The sequence below is a fragment of the Anolis carolinensis genome, chromosome 2 (genome assembly GCF_035594765.1).
Source record: "Anolis carolinensis isolate JA03-04 chromosome 2, rAnoCar3.1.pri, whole genome shotgun sequence".
Taxonomy (NCBI): domain Eukaryota; kingdom Metazoa; phylum Chordata; class Lepidosauria; order Squamata; family Dactyloidae; genus Anolis; species Anolis carolinensis.
Window position 1 is genome coordinate 283,811,148 of NC_085842.1, and position 26,345 is coordinate 283,837,492.

Consider the following 26,345-nt stretch of genomic DNA (forward strand, 5'->3'; position numbering starts at 1 on the left):
CGAAAAGGAAGAAAGAGTGGCCGCCCCCAAGGAGGCTTCTGTGCCAAATCGCACAAAGGGGTAAGAACGACAGCCGAGAGAGAAGAGAGATGTGGTGCATCGTGGGAAACACGACCACGTAGGCCGTGAGGCAGCAAAAACAAAACAAAACAAAAGAAAGATTAACCCACAGGCGGCAAGGCCCGCACCTTAAAATACTGCTCAGGGGGGGCCGGCCACCGTTGGCCGGCACGCTTCCCGAAAAGGAAGAAAGAGTGGCCGCCCCCAAGGAGGCTTCTGTGCCAAATCGCACAAAGGGGTAAAGAACGACAGCCGAGAGAGAAGAGAGATGCAGTGCATGGCGGGAAACACGACCACGTAGGCCGTGAGGCAGCAAAAACAAAACAAAAGGAAAGAAAGATACACCCACAGGCGGCAAGGCCTGCACCTTAAAATACTGCCCAGGGGGGCCGGCCACCGTTGGCCGGCACGCTTCCCGAAAAGGAAGAAAGAGTGGCCGCCCCCAAGGAGGCTTCTGTGCCAAATCGCACAAAGGGGTAAAGAACGACAGCCGAGAGAGAAGAGAGATGCGGTGCATCGCGGGAAACACGACCACGTAGGCCGTGAGGCAGCAAAAACAAAACAAAAGGAAAGAAAGATACACCCACAGGCGGCAAGGCCCGCACGTTGAAATATTGCCCAGGGGGGCCGGCCACCGTTGGCCGGCACGCTTCCCGAAAAGGAAGAAAGAGTGGCCGCCCCCAAGGAGGCTTCTGTGCCAAATCGCACAAAGGGGTAAAGAACGACAGCCGAGAGAGAAGAGAGATGCGGTGCATCGCGGGAAACACGACCACGTAGGCCGTGAGGCAGCAAAAACAAAACAAAAGGAAAGAAAGATACACCCACAGACGGCAAGGCCCGCACCTTAAAATACTGCCCAGGGGGGCCGGCCACCGTTGGCCGGCACGCTTCCCGAAAAGGAAGAAAGAGTGGCCGCCCCCAAGGAGGCTTCTGTGCCAAATCGCACAAAGGGGTAAAGAACGACAGCCGAGAGAGGAGAGATGCGGTGCATCGCGGGAAACACGACCACGTAGGCCGTGAGGCAGCAAAAACAAAACAAAAGGAAAGAAAGATACACCCACAGGCGGCAAGGCCCGCACGTTGAAATATTGCCCAGGGAGGCCGGCCACCGTTGGCCGGCACGCTTCCCGAAAAGGAAGAAAGAGTGGCCGCCCCCAAGGAGGCTTCTGTGCCAAATCGCACAAAGGGGTAAAGAACGACAGCCGAGAGAGAAGAGAGATGCGGTGCATGGCGGGAAACACGACCACGTAGGCCGTGAGGCAGCAAAAACAAAACAAAACAAAAGAAAGATTAACCCACAGGCGGCAAGGCCCGCACCTTAAAATACTGCCCGGGGGGCCGGCCACCGTTGGCCGGCACGCTTCCCGAAAAGGAAGAAAGAGTGGCCGCCCCCAAGGAGGCTTCTGTGCCAAATCGCACAAAGGGGTAAAGAACGACAGCCGAGAGAGAAGAGAGATGCGGTGCATCGCGGGAAACACGACCACGTAGGCCGTGAGGCAGCAAAAACAAAACAAAAGGAAAGAAAGATACACCCACAGGCGGCAAGGCCCGCACGTTGAAATATTGCCCAGGGGGGCCGGCCACCGTTGGCCGGCACGCTTCCCGAAAAGGAAGAAAGAGTGGCCGCCCCCAAGGAGGCTTCTGTGCCAAATCGCACAAAGGGGTAAAGAACGACAGCCGAGAGAGAAGAGAGATGCGGTGCATCGCGGGAAACACGACCACGTAGGCCGTGAGGCAGCAAAAACAAAACAAAAGGAAAGAAAGATACACCCACAGGCGGCAAGGCCCGCACCTTAAAATACTGCCCAGGGGGGCCGGCCACCGTTGGCCGGCACGCTTCCCGAAAAGGAAGAAAGAGTGGCCGCCCCCAAGGAGGCTTCTGTGCCAAATCGCACAAAGGGGTAAAGAACGACAGCCGAGAGAGAAGAGAGATGCGGTGCATCATGGGAAACACGACCACGTAGGCCGTGAGGCAGCAAAAACAAAACAAAAGGAAAGAAAGATACACCCACAGGCGGCGAGGCCCGCACCTTAAAATACTGCTCAGGGGGGCCGGCCACCGTTGGCCGACACGCTTCCCAGAGACAGAGAGAGAAGTAAAAAACCTGGAAATGTGGGCGCAAGCCCCTCAGACGTGTCTTCTTCACATCTGCTAGTGAACTGTGGGCCCAAGCCCCACTGCCCAGGGGGGCCGGCCACCGTTGGCCGGCCCCACGCCCACACCACAGAACCCTCATGGGGAAGGGCGTGTATTCTTCACGTCTGCTAGTGAACTGTGGGCCCAAGCCCCACTGACCAGGGGGGCCGGCCACCGTTGGCCGGCCCCACGCCCACACCACAGAACCCTCCTGGGGAAGGGCGTGTATTCTTCACGTCTGCTAGTGAACTGTGGGCCCAAGCCCCACTGACCAGGGGGGCTGGCCACCGTTGGCCGGCCCCACGCCCACACCACAGAACCCTCCTGGGGAAGGGCGTGTATTCTTCACGTCTGCTAGTGAACTGTGGGCCAAAGCCCCACTGACCAGGGGGCCGGCCACCGTTGGCCGGCCCCACGCCCACAACACAGAACCCACATGGGGAAGGGCGTGTATTCTTCACGTCTGCTTGTGAAATGTGGGCCCAAGCCCCACTGACCAGGGGGGCCGGCCACCGTTGGCCGGCCCCACGCCACCTCCTCACCCCCCAAGGGGAAGGGCGTGTATTCTTCACGTCTGCTAGTGAAATGTGGGCCCAAGCCCCACTGACTAATGTGTCAACCAGACCATAGCAACACAGTCTGTAGCCGCCACAAAGGCACACTCCATGACAGCAAACCGTCAGCGGCCCTAGCCTCACCCTTCCCGGGTGCGGCACAAGCTAGCTGGCATTCCACAGGGAAGTCGTGGACATCATCACATCAATAATGATTGTACTAATACCACAGTAAGATCTTAATAGTTATTACCCGGCCCATCTTCCCGGAGGGACTCTGAGCAGCTTCCATGGGGCGTGGCCGTCAGCAATACAATGTGAACAATTAAACCCCAAAATTTTATATTTGTTAAAGGAAATGCTGCATCAATAACACATAAAATAAGAAAGCTGTCACAGCATTACCTGCTTAAAAAACAGAGGTGTAAAAACACGGCTCTGTGGCCGAGGGCTGAATAATTCCACATAGATGAGGTAGTTTGATAGTTAAAAAACAATAAAGTGCGAAATACTCTTTGCCTGGAAACCAATTCTTCATCTGCCAGCGATCCACCCCACAGTCCTCGAAGGCTTTTCGGAACTGTAATGTTTTACGGCTCTGATGTCAGGTTACTGTTTCTATGGCGTTGAACTAGAGGGAAGAGTTGTGTGTGTGTCTGGTGTTATTAAAGGTAAATGACCAAAGCTGGGTTGAGAAAGAAGCCAAAGGGAACCACAGAGATGTATAACTGTCAACAGCATGGATTGGATGAGGAGGGTTTGACAGACCTTTACTTTATTCTTGCAACATCTCACTGTAGGTGTGGACTGTGGTCTGCAAGTTAGTAGAGGTTTTGCAGAGCTGTCCACACTAGACAAAAAAAGAAAAGAGACTTCATGCAAACATTGGCGGACCGCATACTGGCATTGTCATCGCAATGCCGTAGTCCAGAAACCTGCGGATGTGAGAGCTTGACCGTTAGGAAGGCAGAGCGTGGGAAAAACGGCACTTTTGAAAAGAATTCCTTTTTCTAAAACAAGACAGTGCCTGGGAGTGTTAGAAGATCCAACTGGTCCATCCTCCATGTTTTATTGCCCGTCCGATTCAAGGAGGTAGTGATATTACAGGCATAGCATCAGGATGGCATGGACTTGAAGGAAATGACGCCGTTGATGTCAAACAGGAATTTCTTTTCTGAATCTGTCCGAGAGTTCTCCATAGATCGTTGAAGACTACAAGTCTTACTTCTGAGTGTAAGACTTTCTGCGGTGTGATTCCACCCTCTTCTATCGTCCTACCAACAAACAGAACCTGCGCCCAAGGGTCACTAGCAGCCGCAAAGGCACACGCCCTGACAGGCAAAGGGCACCGTCCTCGGGCGCGGACAGAGGGCGAGGGGACTCTAAGGCGTCTGTCCCTCGGCAACAGCGTCGACAACCGCCTCTCAAGGTGATGGGACAGTGGAAGAAGAAAATTTTGAAAATTGGTGGACAAGGCCGAGGTGTCCCGCTTTCAGCGGTGCGGTGATTCCACCCTCTTCTATCGTCGCTGCCAACAAGGCAGCAAAAAACACTTCCGTAGCCAGAGGACCTGCGCCCAGAGGTCACTAGCAGCCGCAAAGGCACACGCCCTGACGGGCAAACGCCACCGTCCGCGTGCGCGGCAAGAGTGCGGGGGGACCAAAAGGCGGCCGTCCCGCGGCCACAGCGTCGAGTACACTGCCTTTAAAGGCGATGGGAAAGTGGAAGAAGAAAATTTCAAAAAGAGGTGGACAAGGCCGAGGTGTCCTGCTTTCTGCGGTGCGGTGATTCCACCCTCTTCTATCGTCCCTGCCAACAAGCCAGCAAATTGAAGTTCCCACGCCACAGAACCTGCGCCCAGAGGTCACTAGCAGCCGCAAAGGCACACGCCCTGACGGGCAAACGCCACCGTCCGCGTGCGCGGCCAGAGGGCAAGAACAACCAAAGGCGGCCGTTCCGCAGCAACAGCGTCAATCACAGCCTTTCAGGGTGATGGGACACAAGGTTTACATTTGGAGTAATTTGTGCAAAATCGAAGGTGTTCCACTGTCTTTGATGATTCGACCCTCTGAGTTATACCAACAAGCCAGCAAAATGCGGTTCGCACTCGACGGAACCTGCGCCCAGAGGTCACTAGCAGCCGCAAAGGCACATGCCCTGACGGGGAAACGACACCGTCCGCTTCCCCAGAGGGAAAGGGGGACCAAAGGCGGGCGTCCCGCAGCCACTGCGTCGACCACAACCGCTCAAGCCGATGGGTCAGTGAAAGATGAAACTTTACAGAAGTGCTGGCCAAAGTCGAGGTGTTGTATTAATCCCCGTGGCAAAACACGACCTCAAAGATTCAGATGGACAGATATCTCAGAAAAATATGACTGTGGCGTATTCCTTCACCTTAAATGAATATCCGAAGTTTCCTCATCAAATATATCACTGCTCTTTCTGAACAGGAACTGTTAGGATCTGGAGAAGACCAAACATTCCTGGCTCAGGAGGGAAATAATTTTTGAACCAAAAAAAAAAAAGGGGGAATTGAATGAAATCCATAATGAACCCTAAGAGGATGCATATCCTACCAAGGATTTGAAGGATTAATTTATCACACAAAATCCTTCTACCTCTAGAGCGTCAGTATTGCGGGAGAGAAAAAATTTTGTGACTTCAGACTACAGAGATGGGCCAAAAGTAACTTTATTAAGTTCAACAGGGACAAATGAAAGCAAATTCACTTCGGTAAACATAATGTTAATCCAAGCGATATTTCTGGGGACGCCTAGCTTGACAGCACTGAGTGAGAAAACAGTCTGTGAGTCCTCGTGGACAACAACATAACAATGAGCCTACTATGGTTTGCGGCAGAGCAAATATCCAATGGGCTTTAGGCCTGCATTAACTGGGGAATAGCGTCGTCTAGATCCAAGGCAGACCTGTTCCCCCTCTACTCTGCCGTGGTCAGACCGCACCTGGAATAATATGTCCAATTATGGGCAACACAGATAAATGGAGATGCGGGCAAACTTGAAAGTGTATAGAGGATTCCGAATAAAATGGATAAGGGTCTGTAGATCAAGCAGTATGAGTAGAGGCTTTATTAGCTGATGGTCATCATTGTTTTGCCTGCAGAAGAGAAGGCTGAGAGGAGAAATGTTAGCAATGTACAAATATGTGAGGGGTAGTCATAGGGAGGAGGGAGCAAGCTTTTTTTCTGCTGCCCTGAAGACAACAGGACGGAGCAGTGGGTTCCAACAAGTGGAATGGTGATTCCACCTGAACATCAAGAAGAACTTCCTGACTGTGATGGCTGTTCGGGAGTGGAAGTCTCCCCTGGACTGTGTTGGGGGCTCCTTCTTTAGAAGCTTTTAAGCATAGGCTCGATGGCCATCTGTCGGGAATGCTTAGAATGAAACTTCCTGCGTGTCTGTTGGGGGAGAACTCGATGGCCCATGAGTTCTATTCCAACTCTACTTTTCTATGGTTCCATGATTCAATGATTCGGGAAACGGCGCCTTGTGATTGATGAACCCAAAAACAACAGTGGGCAACGGTGAGTGATGATAAAAACGAGAAAGGAAGGAAAAAGAGAGAGGAAAGCATTGTAGGTTAGAGGAGAGAGTTGTTTGACAGTGTCCAAAGGGGCAACCCCACCCCTGGCCACCCACAAAATTACCCAAAGTTACTCTGAAGCAGAGCTGATTAAAGGAGAAGTATTCCTCTATGAGCCGTCGGTGTCAAAATCCAAATCTGGGAAATTCAAAACGGGAAGGTTGGCCTTCAGGAAAACCAGTTTCTCAACTGTTTGCGGGTCCAGCAAGCTGCGGTGGGGCGTGACTACATCTCCCGCAAGGCTGAAGACCCTTTCGCTCTGCACGCTCGTGGGAGGACAGCTGAGGAACTGACGGGCTACGTGTGACAGGTCCGGCCACATGTGTTCGCGTGAAGCCCAATAGGCCAATGGATCACAAGATATTATCTCAGGAGGCTCCTCAAAGTACCTGTTGACCGAGCATTCGGCCGAGTCCACCTTCTGAGCAGAAGCCAGCAAAGAGGATTCTTCAGAGCAGGCTAGTATGGCCACCGTCTCCGCAAAAAATACGTTTCCTGGTCGCTGCTGGAGATCCGTATCCCTACGGCAAACACCTACCGGCACCCCGGGACTTTCTGTCTCGCCACTAGCGCTAGTGCTGGGGGTTACAGGCATTTCCGGAAGAGGGGCCGCTGTGCCCGTTTCCTCCACCCTGGCAGTGAAGACCTCCCTTACAAGGTTAATTAGTTGGGCCTTCCACACGGTAAAGTCTTTTGGGCAGACGTTGTACTTTAGCCGGGGATCACACAAGGCCGCCAGCATATGGACCTTGCTGGAAAGAAGTGGCTCAAGGCGTTTCCGTACAGCAAAGGACAACCTCCTCACCACCTCCTGGGCCGGTGGTGTCAGCGGTCCAGCCAGGGAGTCCATTGTTCGACCGGCCCCAAGCCTTTCTAGGTGCCTCCTTAGCCTCAAGACCATGGGCACTGCCTGGCTAAGAAGGGCTTTTGAGTCCAAAAGGGTGTCAGTGGCATGTTTGAATGGCTTTAGTATGTCTACTAGCTGGGAGATGGTGTCCCACTCTTGCTTATTTGGAACAAGTTTGCTAACTGGCGCAACCAATGTGAGGGAGATGCCGTGTACCGCCTTCTGCTGCTCGACCATGCGTTCAAGCATTTTAAAGGTTGAATTCCACCGAGTTGAGACGTCCTGGAGCAGCTTGTGCTGCGGGAGGCCTTCAAGGCTCTGCCTCTCTCTCAGCTGCCGGGCTGCCTTGATGCTCCTGTGGAAGTAGCCCGCGATCTTTCTACAGCGCTCAATCAGCAGGGAGATGTTTGCGTTGCTGGCTGGCTGCTCTTCCGGGCTCTTTAAACCTTCCTTGACGGTATTGTGAAGCATGTGGGCCATGCAGGACACATTCTGAAACCCGGCACCTTCAACCGCTTTGATCATATTTTTCCCAGCGTCAGTCACCATAAAGCCCCTCCTCATTTCTTCCGGCCTATACTGCATCCACTCCCCCATAATGTTTTCCAGAGAGCTGCAGATGGTCTCTGCCTTGTGATCTCGATCAACTACCTCCAACGAGAGGAGTGCCCAACGATGGGATGTATCCATACTGCCTTCCTTCTCCCACCAATGTGCTGTGTGAGAGAGGTGGGAATGGCCTCCTCCCAAGCTTGACCAAATGTCAGAGGTAAAATGGATGTGTCCTCCCATGGCACTACGCAACATCTGGGAAATGCGTTCCTTACAGCCCTCGTACAAGCCGGGAATTACTTTTCTGGAAAAGGTGTGACGGGAGGGGATTTTGTATCGGGGGCACAGCCGTTTCATAAGGCGTACGAAGCCTTCTTGTTCAACCAGGCGGAAGGGATGGTGATCAAGGGCAATCATCTCTCCCACAGTTTGGGTTATCTGCTGGGGTGTGAGTAATGTTTCCCCCATTTTCTTTCTGGGTAATGGAATGGCCCAATCCTCCAAGGTGGACTGTGTCTGCCTTCCACCATCTTCACCAGGAGAACTTTGTGTGCTAATGCTGCCACTGGAAGGGCTTGCAGTTCCCCCTCCTACCGATATGGAGGGATGGTGTCGCTTCAAGTGAGAACTCAACCCCGAGGTCGAAAGATGTCTCAGGTCTCTGCCTCTGCTGATATTTGCCCCACAGTGCCTACAAACAGCCAAGGTAGCACTCTGAGAGTGCACATGGAAATGGTCCCAAATATAAGACCTAGGCCTCCCCACAGCCACTGTGGGGACGCCCACAGAGATAGGAGTCGTGGGCACCCTTTCGTCAGCTTGAGAAAGTTTTTGTTTGGATGGTACAACCTCCTCTACCTCCTCCTCACTGTCAGTAGCGGGTGGAGGGGTAGGGTTATCTATATCCTCACTATCCACCACCTGTAGTTCCAGGACGGCTATACCTCTATGTTCCATTGATCGTCCTGTGGTCTCAGCTGTATAAGACAACTGGCTCGGTGTGGAGGGCTGTGTACTTTCTGCATGCGAACAGCCGGCTTCTTCATCAAGTCCACCCACTCCCATAGTTCGGCGTTCCAGACGGATGGGACCCACCCTAACTTTTTTGGCCCCCCACAGTGTCCTGGCTGTGCCTTTACCACTATCAGGACTTGCTCCCCCAGACCCGCGTACAGCTGAACGTTTCATGACAGCAGGAGTGTTTTCAGGAGACAGATGGGGGGATGGAAAGGTGTCGTGGAAGTGGTGGAAAATATTTCTTGTTTCTTGATTGGCAACGTGTTATGTTATTAAGGGTATCTTAACTGCCGCAAAACCGTCTATTTTTTTTTAAGCTAATTTTATTTTCTTACAAGGGGATACCTGTACTTTCCAGTTTTCCCAAGGACAATGGTAGGTGCAATTCTTTTTGGCAAAGTTGGCTTTTGATACACAGAAAGCGACCCTTTAACGGACAGACTGCCCTGTTTGAGCAATGAAAGGGCAAAAGTGGGTCCCTTGTTTCCCAAAAAGGAGGATTTTTAGTTCTGCCAAGGACTAATGGGAGGTGCAATTCTTTTTGGCAAAGTTGGCTTTAGAAACACAGAAAGCGACCCTTTAACGGACAGACTGCCCTGTTTGAGCAATGAAAGGGCAAAAGTGGGTCCCTTGTTTCCCAAAAAGGAGGTTTTTTAGTTCTGCCAAGGACTAATGGGAGGTGCAATTCTTTTTGGCAAAGTTGGCTTTAGAAACACAGAAAGCGACCCTTTAACGGACAGACTGCCCTGTTTGAGCAATGAAAGGGCAAAAGTGGGTCCCTTGTTTCCCAAAAAGGAGGTTTTTTAGTTCTGCCAAGGACTAATGGGAGGTGCAATTCTTTTTGGCAAAGTTGGCTTTAGAAACACAGAAAGCGACCCTTTAACGGACAGACTGCCCTGTTTGAGCAATGAAAGGGCAAAAGTGGGTCCCTTGTTTCCCAAAAAGGAGGTTTTTTAGTTCTGCCAAGGACTAATGGGAGGTGCAATTCTTTTTGGCAAAGTTGGCTTTAGAAACACAGAAAGCGACCCTTTAACGGAGAGACTGCCCTGTTTGAGCAATGAAAGGGCAAAAGTGGGTCCCTTGTTTCCCAAAAAGGAGGTTTTTTAGTTCTGCCAAGGACTAATGGGAGGTGCAATTTTTTTGGCAAAGTTGGCTTTAGAAACACAGAAAGCGACCCTTTAACGGAGAGACTGCCCTGTTTGAGCAATGAAAGGGCAAAAGTGGTTCCCTTGTTTCCCAAAAAGGAGGATTTTTAGTTCTGCCAAGGACTAATGGGAGGTGCAATTCTTTTTGGCAAAGTTGGCTTTAGAAACACAGAAAGCGACCCTTTAACGGAGAGACTGCCCTGTTTGAGCAATGAAAGGGCAAAAGTGGGTCCCTTGTTTCCCAAAAAGGAGGTTTTTTAGTTCTGCCAAGGACTAATGGGAGGTGCAATTCTTTTTGGCAAAGTTGGCTTTAGAAACACAGAAAGCGACCCTTTAACGGAGAGACTGCCCTGTTTGAGCAATGAAAGGGCAAAAGTGGGTCCCTTGTTTCCCAAAAAGGAGGTTTTTTAGTTCTGCCAAGGACTAATGGGAGGTGCAATTCTTTTTGGCAAAGTTGGCTTTAGAAACACAGAAAGCGACCCTTTAACGGAGAGACTGCCCTGTTTGAGCAATGAAAGGGCAAAAGTGGGTCCCTTGTTTCCCAATAAGGAGGATTTTTAGTTCTGCCAAGGACTAATGGGAGGTGCAATTCTTTTTGGCAAAGTTGGCTTTAGAAACACAGAAAGCGACCCTTTAACGGAGAGACTGCCCTGTTTGAGCAATGAAAGGGCAAAAGTGGGTCCCTTGTTTCCCAAAAAGGAGGTTTTTTAGTTCTGCCAAGGACTAATGGGAGGTGCAATTCTTTTTGGCAAAGTTGGCTTTAGAAACACAGAAAGCGACCCTTTAACGGAGAGACTGCCCTGTTTGAGCAATGAAAGGGCAAAAGTGGGTCCCTTGTTTCCCAATAAGGAGGATTTTTAATTCTGCCAAGGACTAATGGGAGGTGCAATTCTTTTTGGCAAAGTTGGCTTTAGAAACACAGAAAGCGACCCTTTAACGGACAGACTGCCCTGTTTGAGCAATGAAAGGGCAAAAGTGGGTCCCTTGTTTCCCAAAAAGGAGGATTTTTAGTTCTGCCAAGGACTAATGGGAGATGCAATTCTTTTTGGCAAAGTTGGCTTTAGAAACACAGAAAGCGACCCTTTAACGGAGAGACTGCCCTGTTTGAGCAATGAAAGGGCAAAAGTGGGTCCCTTGTTTCCCAAAAAGGAGGTTTTTTAGTTCTGCCAAGGACTAATGGGAGGTGCAATTCTTTTTGGCAAAGTTGGCTTTAGAAACACAGAAAGCGACCCTTTAACGGACAGACTGCCCTGTTTGAGCAATGAAAGGGCAAAAGTGGGTCCCTTGTTTCCCAAAAAGGAGGTTTTTTAGTTCTGCCAAGGACAATGGGAGGTGCAATTCTTTTTGGCAAAGTTGGCTTTTTATTCAGAGACCCTGGCACGGAGAAAAACAGCCCTGCATGAGGCAAGGGCCAAATCACCAGGCTCCCTTGTTTCCAAAAACCCTTTAGAAGAAAAAAAGGCGCAGCAGAATAATTGCTGGCCGTGTGGGAAAATTGAAAACGCCAATCTCGTGAGGAAAAAAACACCCACAGGCCCTTTGCAAAAAATTATAAAAGCAACACCCAACACCCAACAGTTTCCCCACACCTCCCAAACTCACCCACCCAAACTTTTCTCCCGGTCTTCTGTAGCCTTAGCCTAGCTCAGATCTAGCTCAAAAACAGCCAAGGAGGCTGTGACGCAGCAAAGTTTCCTGCCTGCCTGCCTGCCCAAACTCCCTTCCACCCTCTTCAGAATCCCGGTGCAAATGAGCCACGAGGCTGAGTGCAGGCTCTTTTCATTCAGGACGTCCTACCAGCCCCTCCCCCTGGTTTAACGTGCTCTCTGATTGGCCACAAGGTGCCAACAACATGCTAGGTTGCCCCAGTGCCATTAAACAAGTTTGGGTGATTTGCAAAAGCATTTTTTAAAAACGAAAAAAAAGGCGCCATAACGGAAAACGGCCAATTGCGGTTCGAAACCGCGATATCCAGGCGTGTGGACAACCAAGGTTCTATATTGCTTCAAAACAAACGAAAATAACGAATTAATAATGGGTAACGGGGAAAACGAATTATTTGAGCAAGCCTACTAATTTCATCATTAAAAATGGAAAATGTGATTTCATGTATACTGGCTGAAGTTCAATAGAGAAAGGAGAGATATAAATATAGAAATAAATAAAAGCAACATGTTTTTCAGAGATGTGGATAGAAACTGTATTTCCTTTGCACAAATTGACCCCATTTCTGAAGATTTTATACCCAATCCAAGTTTAATATAAACCATAGTTTTTGTTACATCTGAACTGAGAATACTTGAAGAATTTCATTTGGTTCATATTGAGAAAAAAACTGATTTACTTTTTACTTCTTGGATTAATGCACATATTAGGAGAAAGTTAACTTTTTGATACCACAATTTTTAGAATTCAGTGCTTCCATTCTTGGCTCAAACTTGTATATAAAAATGAATGTGTGAGAATATTTTATGCAGTAATGTATATATTGAAGAAAATATATACTGAATGATATGCTAACTAAAGAAAGTATCATGGGATAATAAATGAATTTCTACAGATTTTCTTTAAAAAAAATGAAGAATATAGCTTTGATCTGTACTGGACAAATCAATAAAAATCTGCCTCGGGAAATGACTTTAGGTTGTTTTCCCTCATATTTTTCTCCAGTACCATCTTGCTGTTTAAAATGTTTCTCCCCACACAATTTTGACTATGAACCCTTTCATCTGGAGCGACCATGGCCACTGTCTTTGTTGCCAGGGCATGATGGCAGCTAAAATGCATCATTTTTAGAGGGCACCACATAGGAACATTTCTACAGTCTTCAGGATGAAGTTAGAGCAATCTTTTCAACCATCTTCTCAACACAATCCATACTCATTTTCTCAAGATATTCACTTCTATGGATGTAAGTATCCTACTTTGTAAAACAGTCCTCTATCTGAAGATGTCTTTGAAAGGGCAATCAAATCCAACATTGACTTAAAGATAAAGACCTGTAGCAAAACTGACCATGGTCTCTGTCCCTCACTTGTTAGCACCTGGACTGCAGGTCAATCTGATATACAGCTCCCTTCATTATATTCCTGACACTTTATTAAGTGTGCGTTATATTTGCATTTAAACAGATGCATTAACACATGCAAACCCCTGTTGTCTTTTGTCCTGGATGGTGCATTTTTTCCTTTTGATGATGTATAAGCAGTGAATTTAAATATATACTGTTTTTTCAAATAATGTTTCACATATTTCAAGTGAACAGAAAACAAATCCTCCCAAAATATGCACAGTAAGAATAATAAATATATTGAACACATCATTATATAATATTTATGCTCATATTAGCAAGCTAATGAAGATATTATAACTAACTTTTGCAGAAGAAAGAAATTAGAACAAACAGAAATAAATAAATTCACAAGTAAATTCTTTTTACAAACTTATTCCAATTTCTAAGATATCAGTAATAATTTAACACCAGTATTTCAATGTTACAACTTAAAATAATTGAATTCAGAGTATTGTATTGCATTGTGTTTCAGCATTGTCTCAGAAAATAGAGTTGCATTAAGCTCAGAGCCACCAGCAATTCTTGCTGCAAGATCCACCCAACAGAAAATTGCTGCCAGTGCCTAGGCATCTTCAGCAAAAGGAGCTGCAGGCAATCAGGCCAACTGGAAGTGAGCCAAGCTAGAGAGCATCTTGTATTCCCAGCTAGCTGTTCTCTATCTGGATTAAGAAACTACCAGAAATCCTAGTCCTAATTACTTAAAGGGAAGTCAATTTTTCCCATTAACTTGGATAAGAGCTTAAATGCCTTAAATCCAAATATTTTGGATTCATTGCCAGACACTGTATTGACACATAAACTTTCTAAAATCCATAGTCTGGAATGGGACACTTAAGATCTATGTATTCTGACATAATTGGCTCAGACTTTTTGGCTTGAGCTTGTTATTTGCTCAGCATTTGAATGGTCTTTAGCAAAGCTGCTTTATAGGTTTCCTTGGGTTTAGTATGTTCCCAAATGAAGGGAAGAGATAAGACCATTTACATTTAGAGAAAAACTCTTCTGTTGAACATTATAGGTGGAGATTAGTTTCTCCATTACACAATGCTTCAGTAAAAACAAAATTCTGTTCTGGTTTGGTTTGGTTATTTTTTAACCTGCTACATTTCCGTTGAGGGTTGAGAAACAATGAAAAGAGAATAACAAAAAACTGTTTCAAGACCACCCCATCCCCCCATTCTTTAGACACATAAACCACATAATTGGTTTTACAACTTTTTGTTACTTTTTAAGGACTTTTGTGGGTCTGGAATGTGAATTAACAAAATGTCTGATCACATTAACTTGCTATCATAGGGCATTGAAAGCACAATCAGGATTATAGATATTATGGATATCATTCATATAATGAAAGAACTGCTTGTTTGTTTTTAAAGCAAGATAAACATTTCTAAAGTTTTATCAGTTTAGGACCTTATTTTTTCCTCATATTACCTTTTTCCTTGAGAGAAGAGGATGCCTTTCAAGACATACATGATTTGGAGAATGTGTCCTGTATGCATACTCTGCAGCTGGAAATGTCTCAATAATGTGGCTAATTTTGAGTTAGTGTTTGCTTAGTAATTAAATCTCAAGTTAATTAATGCTTTTGAGATATGGGAAATGTCACTGTTGTAGCGTAATTGATATTTGAAGAATGTTATGGTTTTGTGGGGTATTACTATTGTTAATACTTTTCCAGTATTCATCCTCAGTATTCATCTTCAACATTTTTCTGATTTATCTTTTCTCTTCCTCCTTTCCCCAGAATGCTCTGGGCCATTGGGAATTGAAGGAGGGATAATTTCAAATCAACAGATAACTGCATCATCCACCCACCGTGCTCTTTTTGGGCTCCAGAAATGGTATCCCTACTATGCGCGACTGAACAAGAAGGGTCTTGTAAATGCTTGGACTGCAGCAGAAAATGACAGATGGCCATGGATTCAGGTAACAGATGGTGCCGTGTGAGGGTGGGTGGAAAAAACTATTCTAGCCTGTACTGCCAAAAGCATTTAAGCAACTCATGAAGACAAATGGAAAAACATTATCATGGTTCTTATTTGCAACCTGAACTGAACCTAGACTTTTATGAGAAGGTGTTTTTATAGCAGCTACTCTAGGGCTTTCAGGTGTTACTGAGTTCTACCTTATCAAAAAGCATGACCACAAACATTTTCCATGCAAGGCTATAATTTTAAAAGACACAGTTGTTTATTCTGCTTTATATATTACTGTATTTTTGTGTTGTTGCTCTGCTAACATCATATACTGAGGAGAACCACCATGAACACTACTAATCTCATCTGCTTATAGAAACTAAGATGGGCCTCATCTGGTCAGTACGCAGACAGAAATTCACTAGAAAATACTAGCATCCCCATGTAGGTCTAAGAAATACTCCTGGCTGAAACTTTAAAAAGCTGTTGTTAGCCAGAGTTGAAAATACTGGGCTAGACAGACTAATGGTCTAATTGACTATGACACAATGTCCTAGTAAAGACAAAGGTAAAGGTTTCTCCTTGACATTAAGTCTAGTCATGTCTGACACTGGGGGGTGCTGTTCATCTCCATTTCTAAGACAAAGAGCCAGCATTGTCTATAGACGCCTCCAAGTTCATGTGGCCGACATGACTGCATGGAGCACTGTTACCTTCCCACCTGAGCGGTACCTACTAATCTACTCATATTTGCATGTTTTTGAACTGCTAGCTTGGCAGAAGCTGGGGCTAACAGTGGGAGCTCACCCTTCTCCCCAGATTCAAACTGCTGACCTTTCAGTCAGCAAATTCAGTAGTTCAGCGGTATAATCTGCTGCTCTACAGGGGCTCCTAGTGTCCTAGGTTTGTACACATGTGTGAATAAGTACAAGTTATCAATGCTCATTATATTCTTAACTCTCCTGTTCCAAGAACAATTATGTATATCTTTCTTTGCTGACATTCTCACAAAGTGGTTATATAATATGCATTAGTTGTGTGTTTGAGCTGCTGTTACCCTTGAAATATCAAGTTTAAGTTCTTAAACTCCAGAGTTGTTTTCAAAATGGAGACTTTCCTAATGCTAAGCTTCATTATTATTGGAACCAGTCAGCAGGGCTTAGCAAGTAATAATTTCTCTATCATGGATATTCCCACCACTACTACTACTAGCACTGGACAGCTCAGATCATATTTTGAATTGGCTCAAAAACAGGATAATTATTAGCTGATTTTTAGATTACCACATGGCCTTGTTTACAACATAGGAAATTAAACTTACTGCTTTATCACACTAGTGCTTTAAAACTGGCATCTCCATATTTTGGGAGTCTTCTGCCACCTGCAGAATTCTGGGAAATGTAGTTTGGAAAGGTGAGGACCTCTGTAGCAAGAATGCAAAAGGCCCTGCCCTAAACTACATTTCCCAGAATTCTGCAGGTGGTGGAAAACTCCCAAAATGCAGAGCTTTGCCCGCTTTAAAGCCCTAAAGAGGTTAGCTTCATCATAATATCTCCCAAACCAATGCCATCCAGGATAGATCTTTGCTGATTGACCTCTTTCTCTCTTCATGGAGATGGAGCAATAGATTATTTTATAAAGCCTGGAACACATTTTCAGGAAACATGAGATGTTAGCTTCAATCAGCAAAAAATAGTGTTTTTTAACTGTAAGGAGACTGTTATTAAAAGTGATAGCCCATCAACCCTGGAATTCCAGCAGATCAGTGATGTATTTGTTTTCTTCCCTAGTACTCTTTTAGATATGTTCTTCTCATAAATACTGTGTTGCAGAAGTGGTAAACGTTCAGCAGGCATAGTTTGTATCCTCAATTCTATCTTGTCTCCTCATAGGTATTCATTTGACATTATAGGAACAGAAAATTGGATGAGCTAAAACTTTGATAGAATTTGGCTAGAGTTAGAATAATTTTCCCTTTTTTTACTGTAACATCTGTCTTATGTGTATTGTATTCTTATTCTTGTGATAAGGAACAAGAAGGATATATTCATTAGATCAGGCGAGTGTGGTGGTAGCCTAGGGTGCAATTAGGGGCACTGAATAAAAATATGGGGGCAGTGGAAGCTTAAAGAAAGATGAGATGAAAGTTTTGAAACCTGCTCTATAGGTTTCATTTGTTGTATAATATAAAATATTTTTCCTGAAAAGGAGATGATAGATCAAATAAGTTTGGGAACATCTGCATTAGACAATAAAAGCAGTATCATTGAGAAGCAAGATCTGGTTAACACTTTATCTAATCAACTGGATAGTGAATTATGTGATTACACTTTTGATTCTAACACAGTGGTTCTCAACCTGTGGGTCCCCAGATGTTTTGGCTTTTAAATCCCAGAAATCCTAACAGCTGGTAAACTGGCTGGGATTTCTGGGAGTTGTAGGCCAAAACACCTGGGGACCCTTAGGTTACGAACCACTGTTCTAACACAACAAATAAGAAGGAGCAGAGACTTTTAAAAAGTGAATATCTGATTATGGATAGAGACCAATCATCTCCACGGCATTCACAACTCTTTCATAGCTGGTCGACAGCTGTTTCCAACAAGTAAAAGATTGTTTAAAACGGTATGTCCTCAGCAGGTTACAGAACTGTTGAAAACAATGCTTAACCAGGTTTGGCTTTAAGATGTAACCTCAGGAATATTGTAATACCTACAAGTTCCTGGGAAAGTTACTTTTTGGTCTACAGTTTCCAGAAATCCCCACTCAGTATGGCAACTGTCCAAGCTGGCTATGAAATTCTGAGAGCCATAAATCCCCAAATGAGTCGTATATAGTATTTTACTGTTAGTCTCATTTAATAGTGGATGATAGACAGACAGACAGACAAAGTTTTAAGCATAGTACCTTAACTTAAAGTTTTTGACAACTGAAGCAGTGTTCAGGATGGGTGATTTTGTCCATTCTTGGATGACAATGTGCCAACCCTCCTACCATTCAATAGAGAGAACTTGGGATATTTTTTAAAAAAATGAAGGTGGATGAAGATGAACCTGTCATCCAAGGTTTGATTGGATCTTCAAAATATTGTTTGTAATTCTTGTTTATCTAGTCATATGTGTGCTAGCTACTGAACAGTCACCTCTTCTTTCTAGAATGCTAAGTTAATGACTATATGGCAGGTAGATATTATATTATCCTCCCTCTAGTTGGAATTGGTTGGCTTTAGCCAGTATAGATTGTCAAAAAATATAAAAACTTACCAAGTTTTCATAGATTCAGCACAAACAAAAACACAAGGCAGATTTTAAAAAGTGAGAGAAAGCAAAAATACAAGTTTTTTCCTTTTGTTGGAAGAAAATTCTTGATAGCAACATAATTTTAATCATCAAGAGTGAAAAAGGCTATGTAATAAAAACTGTTCCTGCACAATGCAAATTTATCTGACATTCGGTGAACTTTTAAATTGGAGCTTATTCCAGTATTACAGTTTCAGATATACTTTCTAAAAGAAAATGCATTGTAATGGACAATGCTCCCAGTGAATGTAATTGCTAATAGACCTCTAGATATTTTTCTTGTGTGACCCACTGGTATCAAATGAATGATCAGGGCAGTTTTTGCGTAACTTTTTATAATGTGTTTTCACCATAGTCTTTAACACACACCATCTAATAAATAATGAATTGCTTGTTCCTGAATTCTCTAAGCAAACTGAATACTGAAATCATCATTACGAATTTCCATCCCCAGTATGTAATTACTGCTGGAACTACAATGCTTGTAATTGGCTTGCCATTTAAAGGGTCAGTAGTTATGGAATGAAAAGCAAATTAAAGATAGACTTAGGAATCAGTCCTTATTTAAATCAGTCCTTATAGATTTACTTGATTAATAAAATAGCATTCATGTTAAGCAGTTATGCTTCATTAGGAACACTGAGAGGCTTATCACACTAGGCAGTTGTCCATTTGAAAACCTCTTCTCCTACACTTAGAAAGCTAGTGGAATAGCAATGTGCTCTTTCGCACCATCACTGAGCTTGTGCTTCAATATTAGTTACAAATATTGCTTTCTCATACTATAAACACGACACTACACCTTATACAACTGTGTTTTCTCTGTCTCCTGCCTGATGGTTAGTGGTTTTATTTAAGAAAAAGAAAGGGAATATATAATCTGACAATGACAAAATTGAATCATTTGTACTGATGCTATTATGGAAATCACCCACACTCTAGTCCCCCCCCATACTGAGAAGATGAATACAGCCCACACCGCTTCCACCATTTTCAATGCTTTTTCCTATGAATCATCACTTGCCTGGTTCTGCTTTCATACATTACTCTTTAAATTTTGGAATATTTGCTCTTTATTTTCCCTTTAAACTCTTCCTGAATCCTTTTATTTCTTTAGGCTTTATACATTAAAAGAATTACATTGGAATTTTACTACCATGCTACTCCTCTTCCATTCTAGAGGATAAACCTACAACAGCTCATTTGGAAATCCTAGTCCTCTCAAACCAAACATCGGAAGTAGTCTGTTGTTTTACCTACTGGAAATCCTTGGGAGGAAGAATGAAACCACACCCACACTATGCTCACTATGTTCCCAATCTCTCAGCAAAGGGGAATTAGACATTTGCACCTGAAGTGGTTACTAAACTGTACTGAGACAGAGGGTCATTAGATTATTTTAAGTGGAAAAAAAAAATCAGTTTCCAAATAACCTGCCAGAAAGGCACAACATCATGCAATAAGCTCCAGATCAAAATGGGGCCAGATTAGTACAATTGTAATATAACATTGTTGTGTGATAAGCACATTCAAGATGTTACTTTGAGTTCAATATGAGATACCCTCACTTTATGCCATTTTATTTTAATAATTAGTAGTTTATAGTAAGTTACTAGGATGCATTTCTTAATAAAATTTGAATTGTATCACAAAAGCTCACATTAGAAAGAGTAGCCATTTTAACTGTCTAGACCAGGGGTCCCCAAACTAATGTCCAAAGGCTGAATGCAGCCCTCCAAGTCATTTATCTGACCCCCATCCGAAACCTTAGACTTAGGGTTGCCCTAAGTCTGAAATGAATTGAAAACACACAACAACAGTCCTAATTAACTTTTAATCAGCTAAAAGCAGGCCCACACTTCCCATTGGCACTGGATCTACACTGCCCTGTATCCCAGGACCTGATCCCAGATTATCTGTCAGAGTAATTGCAGCGCAGCAGTAGTTGGATGGAATCAGTGGAACGCAGAACGAAGTGACACCAAGACTTTAGTAAAACTATATACAAAGTTTTACTGTAAGCAGTAATAATCAAGACAAACAAGCTTGCAGACGAACACAGGACTCTCAGTCTAGGCAGACAGAATTCGACTCAACTCAGAACAGAATAGAACTGATGCAATCAGCAATGCACACACACTTGTGTCTGGACACTCCCCAGCTCCAGCCACATATCAAGGTCATCACAGCTTCTCAGCAATTAACTCTTTCCAGACTATAGTACACTCTGGATGATGCAATCAGTATGCAATACATGCAAGACACAAATTTCATTTAAACACTATCAATACACAAATCCCACATTAACATTATCTGCTTATTCCAAAATATCTGGCAGTATAGATTCAGGCCCCTTCTACACTGCCACATAATCCAGTTCAAAGCAGATAATCTGGGAGCAGATCCTGGGATATAGGGCAGTGTAGATCCAGCCTAAAATACTGAGAAGGTTATTTCAGTTAAAATTGTTCTTCATTTAAATATTGTATTGTTCTTTCATGTTCTTTCCTATCAAATAAAATATGTGCAGTGTGCACAGGAATTCATTCATTTTTTTTCAAACTTTACTCCAGCCCTCCAACAGTCTGTGGGACTGTGAACTGGCCCTCTGCTTTGAGGACCCCTGGTCTAGATTCCTAAAACGGTCACTCAAGAAGGAATGCTCACTGTAAAGACACCAGACAGTACCCAGATGCACCTATCATCATTAGAAACTAACACCAGAAAGCCATATCATGAGTAGAGAATTGATAGTTCAAATAGTGAGGTTGGAGGCAATGTTCCAGAATGGAAGCAACTAAACAGCCACAGTACTGGGAGGTAAAGTATCTCTTACAGATCACAGCATTTGCATTTTATTAATTATTGATGATAATAATGTGGAAAAGAAGGTGCTGGTAGACCACTGCTGAATTGAAACTCCTATGTTGAGATAATCTGAAGTGAATCTGGAAGATGAACTCTCTAGATCAGAAGGCCTTCAGCTGACTACTGGTGGAGACCAGAAGACAAATATACATATACTGATGCAACTGGACTCAAGTTGAAATAATGTTTGGCTCCTGATACAGTCATGTGAAAAGAAAGTCCAGAATGCATCTAATGGTGATATGTAATTTGAGGCACATGAATCTAGGGAAAGATAGAAATGTGTAAATCAAGAAATGGGATGTATTAAATATTGCAATAGCAATATGGTATCTTCAGTCCTTAATAACAGTCAAAGTATCTCTCATTTGAGCCAGGCTTTTTACAAGCCTGCAAAGTTCACAGCATCTCTGTTGAGTTTAGCATGTATGTGCCACATGCTGCCAGCAATGTCATTTATAGAATTCCTTCCCCTCAACTGGGAAAAGAAAACCCCATAGGTTGTAAAAAGTCAAGGAGAAAGATGCAAAAGGAGTTGACTTGCTGAAACTGCTTCCAGACATTGATCTGTACAACAGGAAATCCATTGGTCCCTAAGGCTCCAGCATGTGATAGAAGACTTTGATCCTGAAATGGTGCCTCCCTTTCTCTCGATGTAAGATTCATATATCTATTGCTCGTTGTTGTTTCTTGAGCTCAAGGAGTTCAATACTCTGATGGCAGGAAATCAGAGAACAGTGAAATATATCTTCATGTTCTGTAGACAAAATATATTTTTGCACTGGCCAAAGCTAAAAAGCATATTCAGCTTCTGATATTTCCCCATGTCTAATTAATACTCACATTTATTGGCTTGCCTCCAATTTTTGAACACACCCATTTTGCCCAACTATTGGTTATAGGGTATTGTTGAGTTTATGCTTTTATGATTTTATATGCTTTTATTTTTAATTCATTATAATTGAATATATCTTATGTTGTTGTATTTTATTCTTGTGTTACTGGGCTTGGTCCCCTTGTAAGCCGCCCTGAGTCCCTTTGGGGAGATGGAGTAGGATATAAGAATAAAGTTATTATTACATCCATAATAACATATTCTATCAAATACCGTATGTACTCGAATCTAATACTCACCCTTTTGGGCTAAATTACCTTCCCAAAATTAGTGTGCATTAGATTTGTGTAATGTGGTAATCTTAGTGCTGAACCACAGCAAAAAAAGAAAAAAAAAAGAAAAAGAAAATTGCTACAGGAACACTTGTAGCTCCTATTTGAGGGACATCGCCTCTAATTTAATTACCATGGCTCAATGCTATACCATCCTGGGATTTGAAGTTTGGTGAGGCATCAGCATTCTTTGGCAGCCCCCACGATCCCAAACTACAGTCACCATGACCCCATAGCATTGAGCCAGGGCAGTTAAAGGGGATTCATTCTACAGCATAGATGCACCCCAAGGTTTTCCTTTCACTTGCTGAAAGCGTTGGTGTTCTAACACTTTTCTTTTTAAAGCAGGGATTCTAAACAGGCAGCAACTGCAATGTACACCTTTTTGTCCAAATTTCAAAGAGCGCACTTTTTCCATTGCACATTACATTCATCAGCAAATACTTTTTTTGGTTTCAAGGTTTTGAAAATTGAGGTGTGCATTAGATTCAGTGGTGCATTTGACTTGAGTAAATATGGGTACATCAATTTACTGCTTAGCCTAATGATCTTATTCAAATTTTCTCTGGTGGAAAATCACAAATCTCATTTGGAAAGAGATTTTAAGAGATAATGTTGGTAAGTAGTTATAAATAAAAATCCTGAAAATATATGTTATTTCCTTGCTTAAATTAGTTAATAAAGTATGCAGTTACAGTTTATTTTGTTCCATTAGTTTATTCTATACTAATTTGACTATTCAACTAATTGCAACAAACCTTGCATGTATTTGTCATAGACAGAACGCCACCAAATAGAGTACAACACAGTTTATTAAAGTTACAGAACACAAAAATGCCTGTAGAAAACAAAGGACTAGGCAAACACTTGTCTACAGTGTGAAAAGTAACAGAAACAGCTCCGCTCAAACTAAAACGGTTTGAAGGAATAAACCGGATTAAACAGGAGTTTAATCCGGGTTAACTCAAAAGTGCTTACTTCAGCCTGGCAGTTTAAACAAACAAAAGTTGATAAACAAAGGTCAAAATGAACATCAAAAGCTGGCAGCAGATTCCTCTCTGCTACCAAAAAGCTACAGATGAGTAACTCAGGCTGTTACTCCTCCGTGCAACGAGCGAAATCCGGGTCCAGGCACTTCAATCAGGATCACGGCGGTCAGCAGGGTCCCAGTCCGGTCCGAGGTCGAAAGCCAGGTGCAGGCGTCTAAGGTTCCACGAGTTCCACCGATAGCCACAGAAAGGATAGTCCAAGGTCGTAGTCAGTCAGTCAGTCCAGCGTCAATCCAGAGTAGGTAATTAATGTCCGTCAAAAAAGATGACGGAGGTCCAAGCTATCAAGATTAAACACAAGTTGCACAGAAAAAGCCCACACAGTTCCTCCCGCCGTCTATGCCCATTGTCCTTAGTAACTTACGTATCCAGCAACGAATCACACCCGTCTTCAGGAAGTTCCCAAACAAGAGCCCAAGCGTTCGTCCAGATTACCTTGCCCAACGCAATTAGCCATTGATCATAAACCCCATTTTATCCAGTTCATAACTCCTCATCACTGTCAGCTGCTATCCTAATTCCAGGTGCCTCATCATCATCATCCTCATCAGAGCTAAAACACCTTTGACTACGCCCCACAGCATCCCCAGCTGCGGATCCCGTTCCATCCCTCCAGCCCGTCCATGGGTCTGATCCTGCAACCCGCCAATCGCCTCCCATGCTATCAGTGCCGGTGACACCCAAATCCTCCCTCACACGAGTCCACTCCATGTCATCCTCCTCTGAGCTAACCATCTCTTCCTCCATTCCCTCGGTAAAACCCTCAAAGAAGTCTTCATCTGTTGGTTCTGCAAATAAGTCCCTGAGCCGTTTCCTTTCACGCTCCTCAAAAGAGTCTGATTCTCGAGGAGTCTTACGACCCCGTCTCCCAGTACCGGAGCCAGAAGGCTCAACCATAACAGTATTTCCTCAATTATTGATAGTAAAAAGATAGATCCAATATAATAAATTAAAGTAGGTTTGCTGAGAAAAGTAATATATAACAACTGTTTGGAAAAGGCTCTCTTCTTTCTATTGCCAAGAATATATATATATCTTGCTGGAGAAATTAACATATTGTACAATGTGATTAAGAAAGAATAGATAAATCAGAGGAGAACCTGGATTAGTTTTCATTTGATTGATTTTTTGTTGTCAAGGAAATAAACTATATTGCAATTTTTAAAGTGATCTTTCACCAGGGGTACTGCAGCACCTCAGTTGTATGCATGACTGCATATTCCTTTTTCAGATGGCAAGTATCATTTATAATAGCAATATTTTTTGTAAATACATTTTCTGTTTTAAAATTAGGAAATACTTGGTTTTTACTATCTGAACTATGAAGAGTTGCATGGTGTTTATGTTCTGAATTTAGACTTTTTAAGGGTCATGAGCTGAATTCAACAATCTTATATTATCTTAAAAATGCTCAAATTTGGCCCTACCGATTATATTTTTAGTTTCACATTAATTTATAAGTGTATTAACATATACAGACCATCTAAGGATAAAACTCCATAGGTCCAATACATGTGGGTTATAGTCCATGAAATTATGTGTCCCACAAGGCAATTTCTTATTGGTACTGTTTGAAATTGAGTGTGTATCTAAATGGTAGTATTAATGCAGTTTGGCACCATATTAACTACCATGGCTCTATGTTATGTAATCATAGGAGTTGTAGTTTTACAAGATCTTTAGCTTCCTCTGCCAAATAGTGCTAGGGCTGCACCAAACTACAACTCTCATGATTCCATAGTATTTATTTATTCATTTATTATTTACGTCATTTCTATCCCGCCTTTCATACCCGAGGGGACTCAAAGCGGCTTACAGATCAGGCAAGATTCAATGTCAATAAAAGAACAATACAACAGAATAAAACATAAAGCAATTAAAACCATTAGGTATTAAAACACATGAAACAATTTACAAAATTTAAAACATATAATGTGCATAAATCCATTCGTCCAAAAACTTTGTACATAATCCATGAACCAGGCCGTGTCGAAGCCATGAAAAATGTATTCATTGAATGCTTGTGCACATAACCAGCTGGAGTCTGCCAGATATCACTGGTGAGGAAGTTCCACAGTCGAGGAGCCACCACTGAGAAGGCACTGCCTCTCGTCTCCACCAGTATATAGTATCTAGCCATGACAGTTCAAATGATGTCAAATTGCATTAGTTCTTCAGTGTAGTTGTGTCCTAAGGCAAGTATCCTTTTTTGAAAATTGTGAATCTAAAATTATGGCATCTAATTTGAAACACAAACATAAAATAAGAAAGGGAAATGAACATGAATCACTACATAATGCAAAATTTATTAGGTCCGTCTACTGTTCTAATAATTCCTTAGTATTACAATAATTTATTGTGTGATGTATATAGTAACTCACCAGTTAAAAACTATTAGAGAACATTATTTTTGGTCAAAAGATCCCAGATCTCCTTAGTTCACTCACATTTAGAAATCAAAGTACTGTATAAACATCTCTGTCAGCAAACACATTTTGGTTGGTCCAGCAGTTAAAATAAATAGAAGCCCTACTAAGTTAGGCTCCAGCACCCACTCAAATTTTCTTGGCAGTAAATTATATGTTGTCCTCAATGAATACCTTTCAAAATGGGATTAAAATCCCATTTTTGTCTTGCTATACATCCCCAGTACCCCCTGGAAGGGGGGAGGGGCAATTGCATCACATTTTGGCCCTTTCTCATTGTGGGTTGTTTTTTTTCCTGTTAAGGAGTAAGTGTACCTAAATTGATGTGTTGAATTTTTAATGTTTATCTTTAAGTATTTTAAGGTATTTTAATTACTGTGTTCAATGAATGTGTGATTTTATATGGCAGTATATAATGTCATATTTTATTAGACATTTTATGCTCTAAGTGCCTTTAATTCCAGCCTTGGGGGAAAAAGAGAGGATACAAATAAATGTAATACAATTAATTGATCAAGGTTGCTGAATTCTGAAGGCCAGCAAAATCTGGAATAATATGTAATTCTCAACGAGAATATGGATCTCATCTGAAGGCTTCCAAAATATCTTCAGAGAACATTGGCATTAGA

At 43.3% G+C, this 26,345-nt stretch overlaps 1 protein-coding gene across 1 annotated transcript in view; it reads left to right on the top strand.

The window, feature by feature from the left end:
* The window catches only part of edil3 (EGF like repeats and discoidin domains 3), a 366,806-nt gene that overhangs the window by 232,297 nt on the left and 108,164 nt on the right, over positions 1-26,345 (top strand). The window contains exon 6 of the mRNA XM_008103010.3: positions 14,736-14,917. Coding sequence (XP_008101217.1) covers positions 14,736-14,917 — 182 coding nt within the window. The remainder of the gene's footprint in view (positions 1-14,735; positions 14,918-26,345) is intronic.